This window comes from Fukomys damarensis, unplaced genomic scaffold (assembly GCF_012274545.1).
Source record: "Fukomys damarensis isolate Sample0158 unplaced genomic scaffold, DMR_v1.0_HiC HiC_scaffold_17, whole genome shotgun sequence".
NCBI lineage: Eukaryota > Metazoa > Chordata > Mammalia > Rodentia > Bathyergidae > Fukomys > Fukomys damarensis.
Genome location: NW_022900929.1, coordinates 30,943,198 through 30,952,430, shown reverse-complemented (window position 1 = coordinate 30,952,430; position 9,233 = coordinate 30,943,198). Strand labels below are relative to the sequence as shown.

General features: G+C 42.2%; 1 protein-coding gene across 1 annotated transcript in view; it reads right to left on the bottom strand.

Annotated features, from left to right (window-relative positions):
• Positions 1 to 4,207: 4,207 nt before the first annotated feature.
• The window catches only part of Vstm2a (V-set and transmembrane domain containing 2A), a 34,923-nt gene continuing 29,897 nt past the window's right edge, over positions 4,208 to 9,233 (bottom strand). Inside the window, 1 exon segment of the mRNA XM_019207561.2 lies at positions 4,208 to 9,233. Coding sequence (XP_019063106.1) covers positions 9,183 to 9,233 — 51 coding nt within the window. The 3' untranslated portion in view covers positions 4,208 to 9,182.

The window sequence follows — 9,233 nt, the reverse complement described above, 5'->3', positions numbered from 1 at the left end:
TTTTTTTTTTTTTTTTTTTTTTTACATACAGGACATAGACCTTGAACTACCAGGTTGAAATGTTTTTTTCCTAAATTTATCTTTTGGTATTAGATTTTTATCCAGTACAAAATTTATATTTTGTACTATTATCTTTTTTTCTCTCTTTGATTTCATTTTGCTGAATTTTCCCCCAAAAGTCAATCAGTTATTCCAAGATTGCTTACAGAACAAGCTTTCCTTAGTCATTTGAAATGCTGTTATCATTTTTCACCTGATTTAAACATTTATGCACATATATATGGGAATATATATAATTTTGACTGTTGATGTTTTTTAAAAATATTTTGTCACATTTTATGTCTTTTGATATCTTTTTCTTAAATCTGGCTACAAAGTCACCCATAGATGAGGTTTAAACTTTTCCTTCTCATAGGACCGATTTCTCCTGATCCCAAAGATGTTGGTCTGAGGACTGACGGGTTTCTCAGGAGTAGGGAATGAAAGTGGAAACTGTGAGAATCACTTTAGGTCTGAGCCCTCTTTGCTGCTTTCTGGTGTCTTCTTGATGGAGGAGGTCCCAGGGCACCTGGAGTTGAAGATGCTACCTTCTCGGTGTACCTCTGGGATACTGAGCTGCCCGCACACCGTCCAGCGGCTGCATGACCGCCTGCTGCCCTTTTGTCTACTTTCTGCCAAGGGACCATGGGAAGCTGTGTATTAAGTTAGATGGATTCCTAGCCACGGAAGGAAGGCTTTCCTGAAAGTCTGAGACCATATTAGTGATTTTATCAAGATTTTCAATATACCCCAGGAAAACCCTTGGATAAACAAGACCCTTTGAACTCTTTCAGGCTTACAAGGTTACACTGGTCAGAGGGCAGAGCTCCTGTGCCATATCCTGGGCCAAATGCCGGGCCTTCCCTTCCCGATCTGCACTCACACCTGGAGAGTGTGAGGCTCTCATTGACGTGGTATGCGCTGTTTCCAGAACCCAGAAAGGACCACGAAACGTTGCCTCTTCTTTCCTGGTGGAGCAGGTGGGGTTCTACAGCTCTCCTCTGAGAAGATGTTTTCTGCATGCTTCAGACACTGATTCAATTTTGTTCAATCTTGGATTTAAGTAAAGCCTTCTCTATGTATTTTTTTTTTACTTTAATCAGTGAGTCTAGCTTTAAAATTTTCCTTTAGCATTGTATTAGCCCTCATTGATTTTATGCACTTGAAGGTCTTCTCTTCTGTGAACAGACTATTTGTTATGCATTTCTCCATTAATGGTCATCTGTGCGCTCCCCAATGTTATATTATTAAATACTTCTGGGAACATTTTGGTGTGGAAGATGAATGTGGACTACAGGCATCATCGTATTGCTCCACATTCCTCATTACAGGGGAAATACCTACTTAGGAGTAAACACTGAATCCCATCAAGTGCTTTCCTCCCCACGGAGGTGGCGCAATTTCTCTTCAGGGAGCGGCTGTCTCCCCTGGCCTACATTTGGTGAAGAGTTGTTTTGGGCTGCATATGGAATCTATAATGTAATGTAGATAAGTAAAAATCCCCCTTCCTTGAAAGTTTTGATTATAGCCAAAAGAGGACAACATAAACATAACACTAGTAAGATGTCTGACCTTGATTGGTGGAACCAATGTCAGTGTGTGGCCCCACACAAGTAGCTACAACTCTTAGCCAGTTCCCAAGGAACTCATCTGAAAACTTCCAACTAAGTCTACTCTTCATGTACTTCACCTTTGAAAATGTAGCACTGTGTGAGCTTTCCCCTCGAAGCAGCCTATTTTCACTGAGGCAGGGGAAATAGTGCCCCAAATCACCCAATAATGTTCAAGGATTCCAGCCTTGTGAAGCTTCATCAGTAGCAGGTCACAGGTGGCCTGCAGGTGGGACCTGCCCATAGTGGGACTGTCCTGGCCCCCTGCATAACCATTGCAATGCATTCACGCACATTTCTGGCTTCAGCTTCTGCATTTCTTTTTGTGGAGCAATCTTGGAAGCTGCACGAGGTATGTGAGTCCATCAGCCTTCCGGTCACCAAGACACAGTGCCAAACACCCACGACTGAAGGGCAGAAGAATTACTCTGCTTATGCTTTAATTCCGTGATCCAGGAACAGACATCATGGTCAACAAAAAGACAGAGCAGAAGGTCCTGGAGGCCAGGAGGCTGAGCAGGGAAACAGGGCCAGAGAGGGAAAGGTGGGTCTTCTGGTCCACTGGGCATTCCTTCACCGGGTGGGCTGATGGATCAGGATGGACAGCCAAGTACTTAGGTGCTGCAGTTCCCTGTGGCTGGAGGAAAGTCTCTTGTGTCAAAACCCCAGTTGCTTGCCAGTAGCTCACTTCCTGTCTCTGTCATTCTCCCTCCTCCACCGACAGGTTCCAGACTCCCCAAGCAGGCAAAATGGAGTCACATTCTAGTATGTGTCTGCATCTGCAGAAATCCAACCTCACACTGTTGAGCATGTTGTGGTTGGTTTTGCTAGCTTCCATTCCTGGAATAAGACACATTTACTCCACGAGATGGATCACATTTGCTGAACTTGTTCTGCTGAGATTCTGTGGGAGAGTTCTGGGCCTGCTGTCAGGAGTTAGGCTGGCCTGAAGCTGCCTTCTTCTGAACTGTCCTTGGCAGACTTTCTAGTGAGGTAACGTTAGCCTCAGGTAATGACACATCACAATTTTCTGTTTACTGTGATAGTTTGTAAAAGACTGGAGTTGGTACTTCTGGAATGTTTAAAGATGTTTTCAGCCATCGGGCCCCATGATCTGTGTAGGGCTTTGGAATATCTGTGTATCTAGGCCTCCTGGCTACTCTTCCTTATCCCAGATCTCATCAGCGATGTCCTAGGCAGGGCAGACTGCTATGGTTGGACCTGGGGCGTCAACACAGCTTTGCAGATAGAGGAGGAAGGAGCTCTTTTATCCTTGCCAGGTATAAATAAATCCCTCTTTTAAAATATTCTAATTTTAATAAATAGAAATTGCTCCCTTACCAGCTGCATGGCAGGTTTCAGGAAGCCTGCTGCCTTGCTCTGGGAGGCAGGCTGCATCTGCACCAGCGGTTACAATTGCACACAGCACTTACGCCTGTGGTGCCAGGACTGAGACTAGTTACCTTTGTGCCATCATAAAAGAGACACATGGTTATCTGTGTCTCTGATGGTATCACTGTTTTTCCATTTTCTCCAAAGATAAGGTATTTTTGGCATGAAGAAGGGCCTTTGTTGACTTATAGCCCTACCTAGCAGGACAGAGAACCCATGTAGGGTGTCTTCCACCTCTAACATTATATTTTTATCTGTTTCCAGGAGCTGGGGAAATAATTGCAGGTGGATATGTGGTCTCATTAGGCCTGTATCGACTCTGATAAATATTCCACTAATCACCTTTCCTCTAAGTAGCTGACCAGGGCTCTCCAGGGACCCAGACATAGTTTGTGCCTTGAGAGCACAGCTGAGCCATCTGTTTGTCTTTCATGCAGTTTCCAGAGCACTCAATCTAGGGGAAGCTGGGAGGAAGATTCCAAGCCTGCCCAGGAGATGATCTCATCAGGACCATGGCTCTCCCATGAGGTGGGTGCACCAGGCCCATGAGCTGATACTGGAAAGTCTAGAGACTTCTTATGGTGGTTCAAGAGTCAGATTTCAAGAAATGAAGGTTTCTCTTTTGACACTGTGCAGATCAAGTGTGACTTCGAAAAGGATGTCTTTGTTTCTCTGCTGGAGACTTTGGGGTCATCCACCTCTGAAACTGGGTCAAGACAGTGACAAAACGCTGGCCCGCTGTGTCTCCCTCTGCTTCCTGAGGCCTCGCTTAAGGCACCCATTTTCCAGAGGACATCTTGACCCTTGGGAGGAGGAAGTGTCTTCAGCCCTACTGCCCATGGATGTGACTGAGGGGCTGGGACATCTCAAAAGGGGTCCGAAGGAGGAAAGGCCAGAAAAGAAAGCTGCAAATCTAAAACCAAACAGCAAGCACAGATGAGGACATAGCTCCATGATTTCCCCATTGCAAGTCACAGCCACTCCTGCAGAGGACAAATCAAGGGATATTTTCTTCTTTGGCTTATTTCAAATTTGCAGTTCTTAATAACATAGCAAGTTTGTAACTTGACAAAGCTTTTGATATGTTACATGTTTCATTATGCATTATATTTTAGAATAAAATACACCTGTAATTTTTTTCAACTTGTGGTTGTAAAATTAATTTAATGTTTTGTGACAAACATGTGCAAAAGAAAAAAAGAACAACACTGAAAACATTATATTACATTTACAGAATAAGGATAAGTATTGGTTGGAAAAGTTTTGTTTCTTTTATATACAGTGAAAACAATAAAATACTCCAGCATTCTTTAGATTTAACACAATTTCTAAATGCACATGTTAGATAGTTTGTAACATGCTTATTTACTTTAATTTCCTGTCTTGGGACGATATGCAGCAGTTTTAAAAACAGTATATACAGGCTATTTGTTTCTAAGCCTTGTTTACTTCAAAATGATTTTATTTCTTTAACAGTGAAAATATAGTCTAAGTATAAAGTGATTTTTGTCACAATCTCACCCCCTGAAAATACTGTCTCTTTAATCCATTGACTTCTGGGATTTGTATTGTGGAGAATTCCAATTTTAATTTCTGACTTAAAAAAAATAACATTTGCAAAGTGTGCACATTCTAGAGTTTTTCCTCCCTGCCCTTTTAGTCACAGTGTTTTCTAGCCAATGTCTAAGAATGCACCTTTTCCCCTCCACCTTCCCTGCCCTTCAAACCTACAGCAAGCTCTTCCCTCCTCTTCAAGGGGGTGTCCTGCCAGCCCACTCGTGGGTTGGTGCAAACCCTGCATGGACCACTTGTTTTCTTACCACACACACTGATAAAGAAACAGAACTTTTATATTTGCGCCTGGGGGAAACATTTACAACTTCTCTTTGGAAAATCCAGATTGCCAGCCTGGCCCTATTGGCTTTGGGGCCACTAATAGGTTCAATAAGGATTCTGTCACTCAGGTGATGACACAGTGACAGTCCCTCTTCTCACAGAGGTGGCTGGGGGCACAGCTGGTGAGCACAGAGGGGATAGGTCTTGTCCGGGGCCACAGCAGGACAGTGAAGGTCCTGTCCATCACACGTGTAATCACAGTTTAGGACTGGTTTAAGTGCAGGGTTCCACTGGATGTTTTCAGATCCTGGCTGACCACAGTAGCTGAAACCAGAGGCAAGCAAAGCCACGGGTGGACACTGCTCCTGCTTCACTCCCATAATGCCCAGAACTGGCTCATCGCCATAGTCACACCTGTCCTGATTGTGCTCCATTGCTCCTGTTGCTCCTTAAAATGATCTGATGTAAATCAGCAGGAAATGTTGCCATGCCCCTGTGTCTCCAGCACTGGCACAGGTTTCCAGCCATCTGGAAGTCAGTGTGTGATTGCAAGAGGTGCCCAGGAGCCCGGTCCTGCTCCAGAATAGCAGCGCACCTGCAGTGTCACAGACTCTGGCTCTGCCTGTTCAGTTCCCATGGCTCCATCCTGCCTGATACCTCTTCACAGGTGCAGTCTCAGACACTGGCCCCTCGATTATAAGCTCTGGTCCTTGAACAGCAACACGGACTTGGCTTTAGTACTTTGTACAAGCTGTGCTCTGTCCTGAAGGCTCTGGTCCACAACCTGCTCTTGACTGACTTCAGATCTCTCAGGATTAACACCAGTGGCCCTGCTCAGAGTGGCCTCCCAGGGCCACCTGGTTACACACCCCACACCAGTATGTTTTCTCCGACTCCCCATCTCCCCCGCAAATGCAGGAAATGCATGACTGATACCATCCATGGCCAAAACCCTGAATCCCCACACTTCCTGAATCACTGAATGTTCCTCTGATTAATGAGCAGATCTACAATGAAATCCTTTGAGCTTAATGTTTGAAATTATGTACAAATATTTTTAACTACATAGTCTCAATTCCAAAGTACAATCATTAGTTATGTTGTATCTCAGAAAGATTACGTTTCCTTTGGTAATTATCTCTTCTTTTATAAACTGTTATACTTAATATTTTTTATATAGGATCAATACCACTTATTTGAATGGTAGCTGCATGTCCTTTAAAAATTTATATTAGCATTGTAATAAAAATTCAACATCATTTCTGTTTATACTGTTTATAGCAAATTTAAAGTATTCTTTCTGAGCTTAAAAATGTATGTTTTGTCAGATGTATATGTGTGTGTGTGTGTGTGTGTGTGTGTGTCCTAATATATTTCTCTAAAGACATCCTGCTTCCAAGAATCTTAAGGCAAACCAGTTCAAACATAGCAATCAGGTCATCATATGTTCTCAAAACTATTTAAGTATTATTTTCCTAGGCCAGCAAATGATAAGTAAATCATTTTCAGAGTCAGTTAATGTGAAGAACCTTTCCCATAAGACAAATATACACATGCAAAATACAGATCTAGAGCCATCCCCAGGCTCTGTGAGGATGGGTTGGATGAGCCCTTCTGGAAGGTCGTCTCTGTGGATACTCACATCTCTTATAAAAAATGGTACAGGATTTGCATATACCATACACACATTGTCCTGTATACTTAAAATTATTTCTATACAATGTGCACACCACAGGAAGAGTTGTTACATTGCATTTATTGTTTAAGGGCACAGAAGGCTGACTATAAATTCCCTGGGCTTGAAGACTCCACCAAGTTTGTTTATTAACTTACATTGGCCGTAAGACGTTTTATCTTATTTTATCCTCAAGTACTTTCATTTGCATTGTTTTATTTGTCAGCAGTCTACATGTCTTTGAGAGAGAACAAAGGATCTGGCTTGAATTCGAGCTAAGCAATTTCAACTTTTCATTATTTCGTCTTCTGAAAGACGTCAAAAAACCTTGGAAACAAGGCTGAGAAGCCAGATCAATTATTTTCAATCTTTATTCATTTCCATAGTCACAGCATACAGTTACTACCCAAGGGATAGAAGATTAGATGCAAACAACTAGATGGTCTCCTTAGTGTGCTACCATCTCCATTCTAATATTTAAAATTCCATCTTAAGTTTCTGAGTTTAGCATGCTATGTTTTTTCTCAAAACAGCAGCCGGGCAGTTAGACTCGGTAGCACAGTGACAAATACGTCTACAATGTTTTGGACACTGATACAATGAGCCTAGTAAGTGTTCTCATACCAGCACCTGTCCCTGCCGTAGTGAAACTGGTACCGATCTGTCCTGCTCATGCTGAATGAGCTCATTTCCTGGCATCTGAGTGAAAACCTGGTGTCTCGTGTGTTCTACCAGCTGGACTGAATCGAATCAGAACTCTGATGCCTTAATGTATGCCATCCTTCAAGCTCATACAGACTCACAGATGACATTTACCTTATTATTTTATGCGCTTACAGGTATTAATCTTTGAAAGAAAATACATTCCTCAGTTAATAACATAGCGCAATCAAACCTTTGCTTATTTTCCTCATTAGACTGAAATAATAAACCAAATAAACAAGAAAAATGGAAAAAAAGTAGTATGAAACATTCTTTCTCCGAAGAGAATGTCAAGAATATCATGCAAATATGCACATTTCTGTAACCAAAGGCAGAAAGTCCATGGGTTTACCTTGGTGTGGCAGAGGCATTCACTGCCCTCCGCCCTCTGCTTAGGGTTGAGACAGGGAAGACAGGCCCTGTGCAGCTGAGTTCGGCTTTGGACAGAAAGAAAACAGAAGATGCTCTGGAAGGAAAACTGAGATCGTTCCTCTCTCCAGTCTTCCCTCTTCCTGGTGCATCTGCAACACATTACTAGTCCTATCTCTCTGTGCTAGAGTAAAAATCATGTTCCAAATAAAGCAGTCTGAATTATTATTAAGCCAAAAATAAAGGTGGAATATCAAAATCCTAATTCGTCAACCAGTGAACACGGAACACACGGCTTCTTTGGGAGGGGTCTGCATTCATCATTTGCATATTGTATTTAGCCAACAACAAATTTTAATTTTTTAATTAGGAGACATTAAAATATAATTAGCAGCAAATAACAGAATGACAAAGCTACAAAAATTCATACAGTCAAAGGAAGCAGCATATTTGAGCCATAGCAAAAAGGTTTCTTCATGAACGCAGGGACCAAGGGTCAGCTTCCCTCCCACATTCGCCCCGAGACAGAATTTCTAGAAGTGACTTTGCTGTACAGTGACAGAATGAGGATGACACAGGGGTAGTTGTCAGAACCAAAGTGTGTTCTCTGGTCAGGAAGCTCCCAACTCAGGTGAACAGCATACATAAAGGAACACAGCAAATTCCAACATAGCACACACACAACAAAATTAATTCGTTTTTCAGAGACAGATACAGTTCCGAATATGTGTTTCCCAGGAGGAAGCAGAGGACGCAACGGACCATCTGAAGCCATCAAACTTGCAGAGATGAAGGATCCACTACGAAATTCACGCAATACATGGATCATAAACAAAAAATAAATGATTTATCAAAAGAAGTTGGTTGGTAGCCAACGTAGAGATATCCGTAGGTTTATATTTATATATCGAATGATAAAAATCAGCTTGCATGAGGCTTACAGTCTATCTACTTTGAAGTTATATCACACATAATAGAAGCAATTTACAGAATTCATGAGGTCTGCATATACAACAATTGCAAAATGAATTAAAATACATTGAAACATAGAGCACTCAAAATGTATTCATAGAAACTTCCCAAGATGGACAGGGGTTGGCCGTAAGCAGGACTCCCCACCATGGAACCAGAACTGGGATCAGGAAAAATTAAAATATCCAAGAAGGTTTGAAAGAAAACTTTCTGTAATTACTCCATGTTTAAGACAATATTCTCCTGTTGACTTGCAGCACTGACGATTTTGTTCCTACACCAGAAGGGTTTTGTTGGGTAAAGGGTTCTGTCCTGTAGACTTCTGATCTGTTTGTTTCTCTGCAGCTGATTGGTGGGTCCTTTGATGGGAAATCAGTGGTATCCACAGTAAACATTCACTAAACAATGACTCTGGCCAACCCCCGAGCAGTCAGAGGGATGATGATGTTACTCGCCGAAAGAAAAGAGAAAAAAATTGGTCTTGCTATAGAAAAGGTCCTATCGCTTCACACTAATCCTTGTGAAATGAAAGACCAGTGATTTGCCAAAGAAAACATTAGGAACAAAGCGTGTGATAGTCTCTTCATTTATGCTTCCGGAAGCAGGAGCTCCTGGTGTAGGTAATTATAGTACAGAGG